We start from the raw sequence: 16,780 nt of genomic DNA, 5'->3' as shown, positions 1-16,780 counted from the left end.
CTCCCCTTTTCCTTCCCTCCCCACGCCATTGCCCCCTCTTCTCCCCTTTTTCCCCTTTCTTCCCCTCCACCGACGCCACATTCCGCCACCGCGCCGCCGCTGCCGTGCCCCGGCGTCTCGCCGCCGCCGCGCCGCACCCCGCCGCCGTGTCCCCGCCGCCGTCGCCGCCGGTCTGGTAAGCCCTCCCTCCTCCCTTCGTCGCTGGTAGACGCGCCGCGCCGCTCGGCCGTGAGAGTGGGAGAGAAGAGAGAAAACAGAGAAGAGAGAGAGAAAAGATAATGGAGGAGAGAGGTTAGAGTGGGCCCCACGTGATTAGTAAATAGTAATCCTTCCCTTGATCTTTATTAGTTAAGTCCCTTACATGTGGGGTCCCTATGATTAAAATCTATGAAAATTCACTTATATATGTTGTGTCCATGGCTGGCCGGTCCCACAGGTCAGTCAATGTAAATTATGGAACAAAAATAAATGAGTTTGGAACAGTACTGTTTCGCAATTATTCAAATTTGAATCTTTAAACTAGCATAACTCTCTCATTTTAACTCGGATTTGAGTGAAACTTGAACCTAAATTCATCTAAATTCATAAGCTTTCCAATGGTATATAATTCACTATTTGATAAAATATATTTATAAATATTAAATAATTAATATCAAGATGATGTATAATAGTTAACTTAAAAATGTGCTAATAAATAAAATTGATATTGTACTGTAAAGTAGATGTCAAATAATTGTCCTTAACATGCTTCCTCACTGTAAAACCTATGTAAACTAATTAGGTGCATTGTTTCAAATTAAGTAAAGCATAGGAAATACTAGTGCCATTTATTAATATATGTCAATATATAACTATACTCATGACGTCCAAATTGTATAAATAATGTTTAGCCTCATACTTTGTGACTAAAAGTTGAACACACATAGATGAGTCTTTAACTTGTTTATGAGAGATAATAATAGAGCTAGTGTGACTAAAATCACCCGCACGAAATTAATTAACGGCATTTCCTATACAATAGTATATGTTTAGGTTGGAAATCGACCGTTAAGTTGTATAGACGGTGACTCACTCATAAATCCACTTAAAATCACATGTACTGTGTAGCTCGTAGTAAATAGCAACTATTCAAATAAATGATTCAATATTAAGATATTGTGCACACACCTATACTGTACATCCCATTATAGCTATACGGTATAGTATTAATTTGCTTGTTGCATATATTAAATTAGAGGGACTATATGACAAACATGAATATTAGATAAATACTAGTTATAAATCTTGATCTCATATAATTATAGTTCAATTGTAAATTAGGATTATTCATTGTAAAATTATGTGATGGGATAAACTATAACCATAATATGATTAACCTAAACAATTCTAACATACAAAGCATGGATAATTATTAACCTTTTCTAATTTATTGTGACAAGTAAAATATTTTCATAATTAAAATAAAGCCCCATCAATAGAATAATAATAATACAAATGATTCACTATAATTATTTGATTGATCCTGAATCCATCCGACAACAGAACCTCTAGTATATGACCACTTTATTTAGATAAATGCATGTGTAACCATATTCCTTCCATAGTCATTTGATAGACTAAACCACCGATTAGCCAAATATATATGTATCCCATAAATGCTATGTTGGTTAACTCCTAAATAGATCACGATGACAATAGAAAGATTAAGAAACTTTAGTCCTTAGCATGATTGGAATCCATTAGCAAACACGAATAGTACATTTTGTTGCGCATATTTGATTGTTGTTTGAATATTGGTTTTTCTTGCGTATTATAGACCTTGTGTATCGTTAGTCGGGAGGCAACGTCCGCAACTTCCAGGAGGTGAAGATTGATCAAGATTATATCAATAATAAGGATTATCCTAAGCAGGCAAGTCATCACTATTCCTTGAACATGTTGATCCCAATTGCGAAATTATTTTGTTTACAAATAAAATTGCATGCAATGATGAACATCCTACTTGTGATTATGCCATGCCTTGATTATTGTCTACCCTTAAATCCTTGAAACCATGATTTACGTATGAGTCCCTAGTCAACTATGACAGATGCTTAGCAATGCTACTCTAGAATCATGCATACTCATATTTATCAAAATGCTTTATGCTTGGGCAATTACCTTGCGGAAGGTAATTGAGATGCGGCATGTGGAGACATGAGCGCCACATTGCCATGATATTGATGACATGATTTGTGAAAGGAAAATAAAATTGAACAACTGTTTTCGACTGGGGCGGCTGGAGGATTTGGATGGTATCCGGTAAAGGCTAGTGCCATCCCTGGTCAATTAAGGACTGAGCCATGAAGTTAAGCATGAAACAACCCCAGTACAACCGTACTTCTCGAATGGGTATAGACCTAGCGGAGTAAATAGCCGAGCGGAGGCAGTATCCCTGCATAGTGGTTTCCTTTTAGGTGTGTGAATCGACAAGCAGTCTGCTGGCGGATGCCTTGTCAGGATGGCCAGAGACTGACTTGCAGTCTCCTGACGGATGCCCTGTCAGGAGGGCCAGAGACTGACTTGTAGTTTGCTGGCGGATGCCCGTTACGGATGGCCAGAGACTGACTTGATGAGACTACAAGAAGGAACCCAAAAGAGGACAGCTGAAATGGACTGGGTTCAACTACCGGATGCAATGTTAGGAATACATGTGTGAGTTTTCCCTCCCCGGGAGCGCCAAAACTCCTCTCACTGCTAGAAACATGGACGCCTAGAGTGCATGAGGATTTAAGTTCATGGAGCGGGTACTGCCGATGTGAGGTTATTGAAAGGCTTTGCCGTGACGCGTCTCATGTGTTGGGACGAGGCTCATGTGTTGGGTAGTCGCAGAGTACGGGTAAAGTGTACATCCACTACAGTGTGAGTAAACCAAATCTATTCGAATAGCCGTGCTCGCGGTTATTGGGCACCGGGACGTGTATTACACTTGGCTAGACTCTAAATTCTTAACTTGTGTGGGATGGATTATTGCATGATGATTTTTATGCTGATGGAGCCACTTCCTGAGAGGAGGGAAGGTGGACGTCCTCAGAAAACCATGACGACTCAATGGCGGGAAGCTATCCTTGGGATCACAATGGATGGTGGACAGAACCATCGTTGTTTAATGTGAATACTGGTACTAAAATTTGATCAGTCTATGCTAGGTCTTAGGCTTGTGAAAAGAATTACAAAACTTGCTTTGCGCAAAAGAACCATAGCCATCCTTTGAATACCCCTATCATGTGCATTGTTGCTGTGGTGGCTTGCTGAGTACGGTTGGTACTCACCCTTGCTATTTATATATCTTTTAGGAGAGTGTTGAAGAGAAGCCCTTGTCGGTACGCTTGCGTATCCAACAAGATGATCGGAGTGCGGTCTTGTTCTAGGTCTCATTCCCCAGTCGACTGCCTGTGGCATGTTAACTGGGCCCTTCTATTATTTTGTCTTCCGCTGTTGTTCTCTGATAGTTGTTGGCCTACCTGGCCCTAATGTAAGTATTTAACTCTTTTAGCCTAAATTCATTCATGATATGTTGTGATCCAACTATGTATGTGTGTACCAACTACTGATCCAGGGATTGGTACGGATAAACACAGAAGATTTCCGATTTCCAAAATCGGGGGTCTACACTGTCCTAGGAACATCAGCAATTACTTTTACTTTATACTTCTGAACAATTGTTCCCTTGCGGGTCTCCATGAATGAATTCAAGAATTGGCTCTGTGCTTGCTGCATCATTGCTTCAAGTTCCTTCTGCTGCTCAGGTGTCAACTTGTCTGGAGTGATGGTCATGATGTTGCCTTCATCAATCTTAGATAGACCAAGCTTTGGAAACTTAGACTTAGCAGAACCATCTTTACCAACCGAAGACGGTGATGCTGGCGGTTTCTCAGCCATGAGGAAAAGCAGTTGTGATTCTGACTTCTAATCGATCCTACCAGGCATGCCAAAAGCGTGTTGATGTGAAAACACGAGGCATGGGAGATCTGCTTAACTCCATTGCAGGTCCAAAACTTGCCTTCGGGTATGCTAGCATGCCAGTTGATTTTATCCTGCAATCAACAAGAAACAAAGACAAAGAAACCGTGGTTAAATCCATAAATGATAGCCGATCGGCTAGATGCCGATGACATATCATTTATCTTTGAGTCGATGTCATATGTGCATTGATCGACAGTCATTAATAAGCATGAAAGAACTAAATCTACTCGATCGGCTGTAGATATTAACAATATATAATCCCTATATCGATATATATTTAAATCAAGTGATTGGGATAGATCGGTCGCCATGCCGAGACAGTATAAATCACTTAGATCGAAATATATATTAATAACGGGGCTATATATGCTCATAGCATAGCTGATGAGATAGATCTAGCATGTATCGGCTAATACTCCAATACCACTCTATATTAAGATATTAAAGCAAGTAAAATATACCAAATGAAAGCCTAATATATTCAAATGCAACAAGATCTTAATATAAAGGGCAGATTTAATATGTCAATCAATCATATGAGAAAAAGATAGTTAAACCAGGTAAGATCGGCTGAAACCCCGATACTACCCTAATCGGCAGCCAAAAGGCAGGCTAGAGATTGAGATTCTAATCATGACTCATAAGATCAAACTCAACTGATGCAGCTATAAGTATGAAAAGAAGGACAATATCTAGACAATCAAGCCGTTAGATGTTTCATAGAGTGGTGGATATCTTATATAATCTAAGTCAACGTCGGTATTTAACCTAATCGGCTGCCCTCTCTTAGCAGATGTTAGCCGATTGTAGGTTAGATAACGATATAGTCAAAGATTATGGAAGATATATGATAACTCGACGAATTACATAAACAAGATTAGAGTATCATAAAGATGGAAGCACTAATCCCGAGAACGCAAGCCACCATAACAAGTTTTACCTCTTGTTGAAGATCGAAACCGATGCAGCTCAACCCAAAAGCAAGAACTCGTCGAAACGAAACGAAAGTAAAAGGGTGGCGATGCGCTAAGATTGTATTGAACGTGTTAGTTTGATTACATGGGGTTCGGGGTCTATTTATATCCGAGAATTACAAAACATGTCCATATCGGACACGACTCTTATCTCTAACAAATTCTAAGATACTATAAGTCTTTGCGGCAGACTTTTGCCCAAACATATCTCTAAGGAAATTACATAAAATATCCTAATTAATAGATACAATTGCCTTCTCAGTACTCTATCCATGCGTGGCAATCATCATGAAGCACATCAACCTAAACCGACAACATATGTTATGTCATATTGTCGGATTCGGCTCAATCGGCTTACCTAGTCCGACTCGAACCCTGCCGATCTAACCGCAGCCGATTCGGACTTCAGCCGATCTTCACTCTGTTCTCGGGAGGATTTCCATCTCGGTTTCTTCTTCATCTCCGATCCCTGGATTACCAAATTTGGTCGTTAACACATAGTAATTCTATGGATATTACCTTATAATATTGAATTTAATCTTAAGAATTATACTGCATATACAATTTACATCTAATTACCTTTTAAGAATTTTTTTTGTTTTTTTCACCTTCTCAAATATCAACCGAAATATAATAATTTCTACATCCAGTTTAATTGACTTTCAGTTATTAGTTATTAGGATACAAATATGAATATGGTTATACAAATACATGCTAGTATATTGTCAAAATAAATACTTAAAAATTGGATCTATATAAAAAAATCTCCAAATAATTAAGTTGCCGCATAGCTTCTTAGTTTATTGTATCAACATCGTATCTACCTCGCAAGTTGTTGCATTTATATGATCGCTTATAAAGGTCTTAAACTAAATTGCATCTACCTACCAAGTTGTTGCATTAGAATGCTCATTTCTCAAGTTTTTTCACCAAATTGCACCCACCTACCAAGTTGATGCACCGCAGGCGCAATTTACTCAAGAAAACGAGTTAAACTTTACCTAGTTTACGTATATCGAGAGTTAAATTTGTTTTTTTTAACTTGTACCAGTTAAATTTCAACTTTAGATAATATATCACAACCCCTCGAGACTTAATCATGTACATGTTGTCTAGCCTTTGGGGTACATGTTTGACCAGCAGTGGGACACCCTTCTATGCATGATTAGTAACAACCGGTTACCGGTGCCTGCCTCACTTTGAATTGATGGCGTTGACAGCCAGCATTGCAAATGGGATGACAGCAGCAGCGACGCACAGGTGAGCAAAGAAAGAGGCAACGTTGGCGGCGGCTGCCATCGCCGGAGACGGTGCCATCCGGTGCGCCAGGAGCCTCCATCCAAGGCCCGACATTACGGCCGCAGCACTGAGCACAACGAAGCCGCGCGTGGAGATGTCAACCGGAGTATTACTGAAGGTCGGCACCGCGACGGCCAGGAACCCTGTGAACGTGACCTTGGTCAGCTCCAGCGACGCCGGCTGCTTAAGCCCTTCGACTTGGCCACCATCACCGCCGATTAGAGCTATGTACATCCATGTCACGAACGACAGTATCAGCGGAGCAAATACCAGCCACGCCTGCTCCCTCATCGGCGCGGCCGATATCAGGACGACGACCAGGGCGATGGCGACAGCCAGCACAATGTTCAGTAACTCGACGACGTTGCGCATCTCGGCGCTGTTGCCGGTGATCACCGGAGGAGGCACAGTCCCTCGCAGCATGACGAACACGCCGAGCGCACAGGTGAGGTACGTGAAGCCGAGGGAGGCGGTGAACAGGCGCTCCAGCCCGTGGCACGCAGCGGTGCTCTGCCCCTCTAACGCCAGCCCTTCAAGCCCCAGGAACAGAAGCGTCGTGACGGCGGCCGAGAAATCCACGGAGTCCTCGAGCGCGGCGCCATATCCCGCCGCGTGCACCGCCGATTCGTGATCTCCAGCGCCGTCGCGCGTGCTCCGGTAGCAGCGCAACAGGGTGAGTGGCACCAGCGGCGCAAGAACAAGGCCGGCAAGGTAGTACATGTACCTGTTCATGTCGATGAGGAGGAGGATGCCGTAGGCGAGGGCCATGAGCAGAACAGCGCAGAGGTGGACGAGGAGCTTCGACGCGCGGTACAGGAGCCCCGCGACGCCGTCACCCACCGGCAGCGGCAGGTTCTTGGAGACGCAGAGGCAGAGGAACGGGAGTAGACCGGCTTCGAGAGTGGTGGCGGCGAGAGGGGTGATGCTGCCTACAACAAGCGATCCGTTCCCCTTGCCTTTCAAGTCTGCTCTCTTGAGTGCGACAGCGAGAAGAACTGGACACACCATTAGCACGACGCCTTCTGTGAAAGCTTGCACTCGCTTCTTCATGGCGTCCTGAACTCCTGTCCTGACAAAAGATGATGTATGCACGCGTATGTTTATATCAAGGAACTAGTCGATCTAATTCGCTATTGAGGAATGAGGAGTATCAGTTGATTTCCTTTAATTTACCCTAGTTATAGGCTTATAGCAAATCACACCAAAAAAATGTACACATATCAAGTACTCTGACCGGATTGGATGAATCTGAAGATGGAATTGGCCTCGTATCAGGAACGAAAAAATGATTCCGCTCTGCTTTAGGCCAGCAAGACTATGGCCCCGTTTAGTTCGCGAAATAAAAATTTTTGGGTGTCACATCGGACGTTTGACTGGATGTCGGAAGGGTTTTTCAGATACGAATGAAAAAACTAATTTCATAACTCGCCTGGAAACCGCGAGACGAATCTTTTGAGCCTAATTAATCGGTCATTAGAACATGCGGGTTACTGTAGCACTTATGGCTAATTATGGACTAATTAGACTTCAAAGATTCGTCTCGCAATTTCTCCCTTAACTGTGCAATTAGTTTTTGTTTTTATCTATATTTAATGTTTTATGCATGTGTCGAAAGATTCGATGTGATGTTTTTGAGAAAACATTTTTAGAAACTAAACAGGGCCTATACAGAGCGTGCATCAAATTGACGCAAGTGCATCAAATTGACTTCTCATGGTTAACTTGCGACTCCTGATTAAATTACTCGTATATACACTGGCACACTGGTTAGTCCTCGACTCCCTGAGTCCCTGTGATCAACAACAAACTTAGGATGTAAATATAAAATTAGGTTGCTTGTTGACCATTCATTGCTAAACGAAATGTAGTAGGAAATACGCTGCAAAAAAAAAAGAAGACAAATTCAAGTAGGAGATTTACTAAACGCTGTTGGTTCAGCTGGCACATCAACCCAATATAGTAAACTAAACTATAGAGTCGTTGTAGTATATATATATATGTATACATCAATGTCCTGACGGAGACAAAGCCTATTAAAAATGTCGTAGGAATAAGCTACGCATGAACAGCTAACATAACGAAAAATTATGCTACAAGGTAGTTAAAGGCCTGTTTCGTGGATGCCATTCTTTGCCACGCCAAACGTTAAACATGACACAATTTCTTCGGCAAGTATTTGTTTCAGTAGTACAACTATGCATTGATGCAGTTTTGAACCCACTGTCATAGACCCATTTCGTTGTGAAAACCTAAGATATGACCCATTTGGCAAGCTTTGGCAAATAAGTGTGACCAAGAATGTCCTTAGACCACTCAACAATTTATTAGGTACTTTTACAACCCCCCCCCCCCCCACCTCCCCCTCCCGCAACTAGTAAAAACCTTGAAAGTTTTATTCGTGCAAACATACATGAACATGTAACCGTCCGTCCCAAAAAAAAAAGAGATTTTAGTTGTATGGGATATATCTAGTACTATGAATCTGACTGTTCAGATTCATAATATTAGAATGTGTCTCATTTAATTAAAATCTCTTATATTTTAGGATGGAGGGAATACATACATACATACACATACATGTAATATTAGAATGTGTCTCATTTTAAAGGAAAAACCATTATCTATGAAACGAAAAAAAGAACGAATATGTTCCGTCACCTGGATATACACGCCTGAGACATCATCCAAAAAAGCAAGTGCTATGTTGGAAGGAGATTAGTATACTATGGTTGATGAGGAGGCCAAGTAGATAGCCATTATTCTTTCAGTGAGTGGTCGATTCATAATTTGGTGGTAGCTGAGGGGGGTTTATATATGATCTTTTTTTCTGTTGAAAGGCAAGAAGGCCATCTTTAGTTCCCATGAAAAACTTTTCACCCTGTCATATCGAATGTTTGGACACATACATGGAGTATTAAATATAGAAAAAAACTTATTACATAGATTGCATGCAAATTGCGAGACGAATCTTTTAAGCCTAATTGCTCTATGATTTGACAATGTGGTGCTACAGTAAATATTTACTAATGACGGATTAATTTGGCTTAATAAATTCGTTTCGCAGTTTACAGGCAGAATCTATAATTTGTTTTGTTATTAGTCTACGTTTAATAATACAAATATGTGTCCATATATCCGATGCGATATGCTAAAACTTTTCGTCTCACGATCTAAACACAGCCTAAGCAAGTATCTATGTACAACACGCATAAGCAAGCCTACCAAGGGAAAGTCAAAAGGTAAGACATGAGCGAACAGAAATATTTAGTACCATTGTACCACTAATGATGGACAGGAGTAGGTGGAATCAAATTAATTTCCCCACCCCTTTCCTTCAGATGCTTCTTCCAGTCTCGAATTAGTCTGTACATGTATCTATTCCGTGTCCTTAGAGGAGGAGAGTGTTCTTGCCAAAGGAATAGATGGAAATTTCACCAATTCCCGGCGATTATCCTGAAGAACTCGATCGGGGGCAGGGCTCCAACACGGTAAACACTGAAACATATGCCAAATTGAACTTTGAATGTTAAATCTATGTTTGTGTCAGATGTTGGCTACTGAATGATCTCCCAAAAGAATTCCCTTTCATATTTTAGCTTTTTAGCCAGGCCAGCAAGAAAAATTGTGACACAAACTTTCTATTAATTCTTGCTTGATATGAACTCGGCCGGGAGCTATGCTTCATTTCTTAGGAAAAAGAAACTGTGCAACGGACAAATTTTAGAGCACAACTAGAAAAGGCTACAACTTGCAATCAGCCATCGAGCTTTCTGTTTTTCATGTTACGTTTTACCAGTGTTTACCACTCGTTGTATAGCCAAAATTCATACATATTTTTGTGCTAATTTTCCACTGAACTTCAGCACTAACTTTTGTTTTACTGAATTTTTCAAGACAAGAAATTTTGCAACCAAGATGTTTAACTCTATAATTTGGTTTCCTTCTGTTCAAACAGCAGCTTATACCATCACCTGTTGCCTTCGACAGTCCGGCCAAACAATTGCATGACTATCAGCAACTGTTGATATCAGTGATCGTTAACTGTATAATTTTACAAGCACCTCCACAGTTAACAAAACGCTCTGATGAAACTGCAGCTCGTATGATTCTGATGGTGCTTGCAAATTTCAGCATGTTCTTGCTTGCTATAAGCCTGTACTTACGGATGCTGCACTCTAACATGAGAAAATTCCTCGGCTTGGAGATCTACATCATCGCTGCTGCACTAGTAATGGCAGATTATGCAGTCCTACTTCTAATCAACGCAAGGTACATCGGAATATTCATCATTCCGTTGATCCTGCTTGGCTTCATCGCAGCACTCTGCGGAAAATTATGGGAGAAGTCAAGTCACCACTTTCAGCAGCATGACAGAAGCAACAAGCCCGTATCTCTGCTAAATGTTGCTAACAGTGATCAGCTTCTGAAGTTGGCAACGCTGCCGTGTTGGTTACAGTTGTTGTCCTTCATAATACTGAATTCACGCAAGGGACAGGAAGACGACACTCTTGTTGTCTCAGAGTTCCTCCTGTTCTTCAGTTCGGCGCTCGGCGCGATAGCACTGATGGTTGGAACATTGCCTGCTGAAGTAGGTGGTTCAGCTCAGGTTCTGCCAGTCCTCCAAAAGGCCTGCATCGTTCTGCTACTGATAACAGCTCACACCATGGCTGCAGAATGGTTGGGAGAGGATGTCATAGTAACCTGCATGCCAGGGCTCATTGCAGTGCTCTTGTGGTTCACTGTACATTTTGACAGCCATGACAGCCATGGAACTGCAGTTTACATCGAGAATGTGTTGTCTTACAGATCAGAAGTCATGGTCATTCTCAGCTCGGCTGTAGGGCTTCTCGCATACCTGACTGGCTCATATGCGTATGAGAGAGAAACTGTAGATTCCTGGTGCAGGTGGAGCTTGCTCATGTGTAGCTCCTCCTCTGTTCTATCCTACCTCAATGTGTGGATGCTTCAGCAGTGGCCGGAAAGCACGTTTCACTCAGGAGAGTTGCTGAAGGTATTCAAGTTTTGCAGCAAAATTTGCTTCAGTGCAACACTTGTGCTGGCTTTGATGTTAATCGGTGGATGGGTTCGCCGAAAGCCAGTTGCCACCTTTATAGCCATTGTTTCAGCGTTGCTGGGATTTGTGCTTTCTGTAACCATGTATATTAAGTCAGAGCAACCATGCAATGTTGGTAGATCTAGGAGGGACCTTGCCACGTCTGTGCTGGCGGATCATAATCCATCATTGAAGAGGATTTCAAAAGAAGCTCTGTCATCGGGTTTTTCTGGACCTACCATTGAGTCTGTCGGAGGCTATATTGACAGGAGATTTGGAATGGGGATTTAATCAATCGGAAAAATATATAGTGCAAACCACATATGTAGTGGAAACTTGGAAACTACCGTTGGATCGAGAAATGGACGTCCGAGATTCGTCCACGTCACCATAAGTTAAAATTTAACTCGTCCGCGAGTTAAATTTTAACTCATGGCGACGTGGACGAATCTCGGACGTCCATTTCTCGATCCAACGGTAGTTTCCAAGTTTTCACAATATATATAGTTTGCACTACATATTTTCCCTAATCAATATACTGGTTGCCGATCCGTGTGCATGGACTGTTGCTTGATTTTATCAGCCCACTGCCAAAAATGATTTAATCAAAGTGTCAGGGACTCGGTATGGGCCAACCAATGGGCTGGTTCTCACCCGAGCAGTGGGCCCAAGACAGCCCAAGAAAAGCCCAGCTGGAGATCAACAAAAGCAACAGCTGCAGCATCGTTGCGGGGGAACGGATCAGAACACGAACGGCGGCGGCTGGCTTCCGCAGCTGGACGAACAGCGGCGACCTGGAGGCCGACTTGGCTCCTCGTAAATCTCTCTCTCTCTCTCTCCCCATCTTCCACCTTCCTCTCTTGCTAGCAGCCTATATCCTCTAGTATCTCTTCCTGTATCCACCAGACCACTGTAAACTCAAATTGTTTTAATTGGTATTTGTGTTTGTTGGTTTTGATATTTGAAGATTATTGGCGAAATGGTTTTGAAGATGATTGAATTTGCAGGTGTTAAACAGGGACTGCTGGAGTTTTGGTCCGGTTAGACCGTGCATAGGTTGCCGGTCAGACCGGTGTATATCGCGCAGTCAGACCGGCCAGCCCACGGTCTGACCGGCTGACTCTGTGTCGGTTTCGGTTTCGGGCTGTTGTTTGGATATTCGTGGATGTTTCGTGTTTATGGCTTCTAGATGGATACTATGCGTATGTAATACCGTTGTTTGCTAACAATGAGTAAAGTTGGACATAGATTGGGATCATAATATGGTTTCTTTGTTTGATTCATGTGTAAGTGACTTGATGCCTCGGGAGAGTATTGCCGGTGATAGATCAAAAGTCAACTTGGAGATAAGGTGACGTCCGGACGGTCAGATATCATGCGGGATACTTAGGCTAAAGATCAATGCACGTGGTTGGTGAAGATTCCATACGGCATACGATAGAGATATTGTGTGCATATGGGATGCGGAGTCGAATTTGGAAGGAGTCCAAATTTGGTATGATTGGAGTTTGTAAAGTTGATTTCTTGTACGGGAAGGTTTCCTAGGTGGATTAGGACTGCTTGTATGAGTTTGGTTCGTGGCTTTAGGCTACCTACCTCATGTATAAATAGAGAAAGAGGGTGTGGCCTCCCGGTATCGCTTTAGAGAGCATTGAGTTGAGAGAATAGTTAGGGTTTCGAGTTTAGTCGAGATTTTCATGAGGAGTGTTGTTATTGCACTTTGTAAACACAGAGAGAAGTAAAAAAGTTGTCATGTTGTCACGCCCAGAAATTCTCGAACCAGAATTTCTAAGTTGAATGTGCATTAAATCCCTGTCCAGGACCAGCCAGGGTACACAAACGACAATTGTTGACATACAGATCCACGTCTTACAAAAATATAAAAGATTACAAATGCAGCGGAAAAGATAAAACAAGCTAAACTGGAAAGCTTGACTCCTGCAGCGGGGCGACACCACTCCACAGGCAATCCTTGACGGCAGCGACGAAACCAACTTCAACGAGACAGCTCCAACTAGGAAAATCTTCAGATCTGGTGTGGGGGAAAAGAGAGCAAGACTGAGTACTACCCACTGTACTCAGCAAGTCATACCGGAAGAGGAGGTATGATGCAGGATATATCCAAAGGAGGCTAAGGGTTCATTTGCATAAAGCTAGCATTTAAAAGCAGTAGTTGAAAGCGGTAAAAACAATTATAGTAATTAATCAATATTAACAAATCACTGTCCAACGCTACACCACATTGCAACAAGCCCAACCAACTACCTGAACTACACCAGTTCATTAAGCTAAACTAGGGGTGAGACTAATCACGGTGAATCTGGTTGATCGCCCATAACCGCGGGCACGGCTATTCGTATAGTTTTACTCTGACCAGAGGTGTACAACTGTACCCACAAGACACGATTCCACACATGTCGCCATGCCCCGAAGTATCATCATGATACTGCAAAGGGGGAAATCGTGACAAGACCCTCCACATAACCCTCCCCTAACCATTCACACCACGCTAAGGTTTCACCTCCACCCCTCAAAAGGCAGAGGGCCGTCCCCTCTTGCGCCGCGGTGAATCCGGCAGCTGGACAACCGGACACCCCGGCCGACCCAACTCCATCACGCCCACCCTCCCCACTGGTGCCTAGGAAAGGGTCGAGCTATACTTCAGATCAAGCAGTTACCCACTCTCGCTTGTGGTAAGCATGGTAAGTCTCCCAGGGTTTCCCGTGAACTGGTCCTTAACTTCCATGGGTGCGACCAGCAAAACCATGCACCCATAGCCCACCATTATGTGTATTTTAATTAACTAACACCATTGCGGTGGCACTAATCCAAAGCTATGCTCGTAGTCAAAGTCTATGTAATAATAATGTGATCCCCGTTTGTGTACTAGTTTAGCCAAGCATGGCTAAGCATTTCCTAAACCAACATATAATCATTTTGATACCCAAGTTATCAATGGCATAAGGTAAACAATATATGGCTGAGTAATAGGACCCATCCCACATGACATTGTAAAAGAATGCAACATTTAATAGAAATGCGGGATATTTGTAAATTGGGTACAATATGATCAATTGTAATGCATGACTTGCCTTTCTCTCGCACTGATGAGACCACAGCAACGTCTTCGAGAAACTGCGGATCAACGAAGCGGCCGAAATCTACGCGACAAACAAAGCACACAAGCAAAACATGCTATAAGACTACTGAAACAGGAAGCAAAACCATTTTTAATGGATTCTAGGGATTTTTATGAATTTACTGAGACTTGAATGGACATAAACGGAGCTCGGATGAATTACTTATGAATTTTAGAAGATAATCTATATTTTTACTAATAAAGAAAAGTCCTTAATTATCTATTGCGCAATATTGCCCAATGCTGACATCAGCAAGGGGAGGTGTGGCGCCGACATGCGGGCCCCACGGGTCAGCGGCTCTGAAGGAGGGGAGGTGGCGCCTGACGGGTGGGCCCCACCAGGCGGTGGCTCAAAGGGGAGGCGAGGGAGGCGCCGGCCGGCCGGTCATGGCGAGCAGCGACAGCGTGCGCGGTTACCGGCAATGACCGGCGGCGGCGGCTTGGCGCTAGGGGAGAGGATGGGGAAAGGAGGGGGAGGAGGCGCCTCACCGTGAGTTGGCCGGCGTGGGGGAAGACGACGGCGAACGACGACGGCGAGTGACCGGGAACGACGGCGACGGGCGGACAAGCTCCGGGACCATCATGGGGACAAAATGGGAGGAGTTAGAGGGAGTATGAACTTGCATTGGTATCTTAAGCTTCACTAAAAATAACCCATGTGCACCAGCAAAACGCTTGGAAATGAAGGAATGGGTTGCACCCGAATCAAACAATATTACTGCCGGTGTCGAGCTGACGGGAAATGTGCCTAATATAACCTCTGGTGCTGACTGTGCCTCCTCTACAGGTGCATGATTGACACGGGCCTGAACGAACTTGGGTCCAGCACGTCTTGGCTTCGGGCACTTACCAACCATGTGTCCGGGTTTGTTACAATTGAAGCAGAATTCGGGCTTTTCTCCAAACTTCTTGGGCTGTTCTGGCAAAAATGGCGGAATTGACTAAGCTGGAATCATTAGTGGACTTGGAGTCGGGTTGAGGCTTTGCTGCTCACTGTTGCGAGGTGAGAGAGGCGAGGGAGGCGAGGGAGGTGCCGGCCGGGCTCGGCTCGGCTTCAAGCCAGCCGGCCGGTCATGGAGAGCAGCGGCGGCGTGCGCGGTCACCGGCGTTGACCGACGGCGTGGGAGACGGCGGCGGCGGCTTGGCGCTAGGGGGAGAGGAAGGGGAGAGGAGGGGGAGGAGGCGCCTCACCGTGAGTTGGCCGGCATGGGGGAAGACGACGGCAAACAGCGACAGCGAGTGACCGGGAACGACGGCGACGGGCGGACAAGCTCCGGGACCCCCTAGGGGACAAAATGGGAGGGGTTAGGGGGAGCAGGGTGGTCCACGGTGTGGACCCCCATTTTTATAACAAGAATCTATCGTGTAAACAGTACCATTTCCCTGGATCAAGTAGTCTGATACACACGAGTTCATAGCTGAAATACCAAATGCACATACACGAGAGTCTAGTGCGAATTATTACATCATAAGCCCGCAGGCATAGTCTCAAATCATCGAACCGAGCGGTCCGGAATACATTCCAAAAGCAGAAGTAGATAAGGCAGTGGAGTTAAGGCAGCGGCACGCCATTGCCACAGGCAACGACCGTAACTAAGACCTACTGAGCGCCATCATCTTCATCACCCTCCTGGTAAAGGCATAGGGATCCTCCGAAGCTCCATCTCCGGCCTCTGATTAAGTTTATATTTGCAAGGGTGAGTACCAACTGTACTCAGCAAGCCACCACATTAACAATGCACATGATAGGGGTATTTCAAGGGATGGCTATGGTTCTTTTTGCGCAAAGCAAGTTTTGTAATTCTTTTCACAAGCGTAAGACCTAGCATTGACTGATCAAATTTTAGTATCAATGTTTATAGTTAAACAATGACGGTTCTGTCCACCATCCATTGTGATCCCAAGGATAGCTTCCCGCCATTGAGTCGTCATGGTTTTCTGAGGACGTCCACCTTCCTCCTCTCAGGAAGTGGCTCCAACAGCATAAAAATCATCATGCAATAACCCATCCCACACAAGTTAAGAATTTAGAGTCTAGCCAAGTGTAATACATGTCCCGGTGCTCAATAACCGCAAGCACGGCTTTTCGAATAGATTTGTTTTACTCACACTGCAGTGGACGTACACTTTACCCGCACTCCGCGACTGCCCAACACATGAGCCTCGTCCCAACACATGAGACGCGTCACGGCAAAGCTTTTCGGTAACCTCGCATTGGCAGTACCTGCTCCATGAACTTTACATCCTCATGCACTCTAAGCGTACATGGTTTCTAGTAGTGAGAGGAGTTCTGGCGCACCCGGGAAGGGA

At 43.9% G+C, this 16,780-nt stretch overlaps 2 protein-coding genes across 3 annotated transcripts; one reads left to right on the top strand and one right to left on the bottom strand.

Moving 5' to 3' along the window:
- Positions 1–6,027: 6,027 nt before the first annotated feature.
- On the bottom strand, positions 6,028–7,392 carry LOC127760484 (uncharacterized). The gene has a single exon (XM_052284753.1). The coding sequence runs from the start codon at positions 7,326–7,328 to the stop codon at positions 6,174–6,176; it is 1,155 nt and encodes a 384-aa protein (XP_052140713.1). The 5' UTR covers positions 7,329–7,392; the 3' UTR covers positions 6,028–6,173.
- Positions 7,393–9,499: 2,107 nt separating this feature from the next.
- Positions 9,500–11,697, top strand: LOC127755599 (uncharacterized). Of its 2 annotated transcripts, none has more exons than XM_052281295.1 (2): positions 9,500–9,766; positions 10,237–11,697. In XM_052281295.1, exons 1-2 carry the CDS (start codon positions 9,701–9,703, stop codon positions 11,620–11,622), a joined length of 1,452 nt encoding a protein of 483 aa, XP_052137255.1. In that variant the 5' UTR covers positions 9,500–9,700; the 3' UTR covers positions 11,623–11,697. The 2 variants fall into 2 exon arrangements, with proteins under 2 accessions (XP_052137255.1, XP_052137248.1); XM_052281288.1 differs by having other exon boundaries at positions 10,234–11,697.
- The last annotated feature ends 5,083 nt before the right edge of the window (positions 11,698–16,780 follow it).

The sequence above is a fragment of the Oryza glaberrima genome, chromosome 1, assembly GCF_000147395.1.
Source record: "Oryza glaberrima chromosome 1, OglaRS2, whole genome shotgun sequence".
In the NCBI taxonomy this organism is placed as follows: Eukaryota; Viridiplantae; Streptophyta; class Magnoliopsida; order Poales; family Poaceae; genus Oryza; species Oryza glaberrima.
The sequence above is the reverse complement of the archived record's forward strand: the minus strand, read 5'-3'. Positions and strand labels throughout refer to the sequence as shown.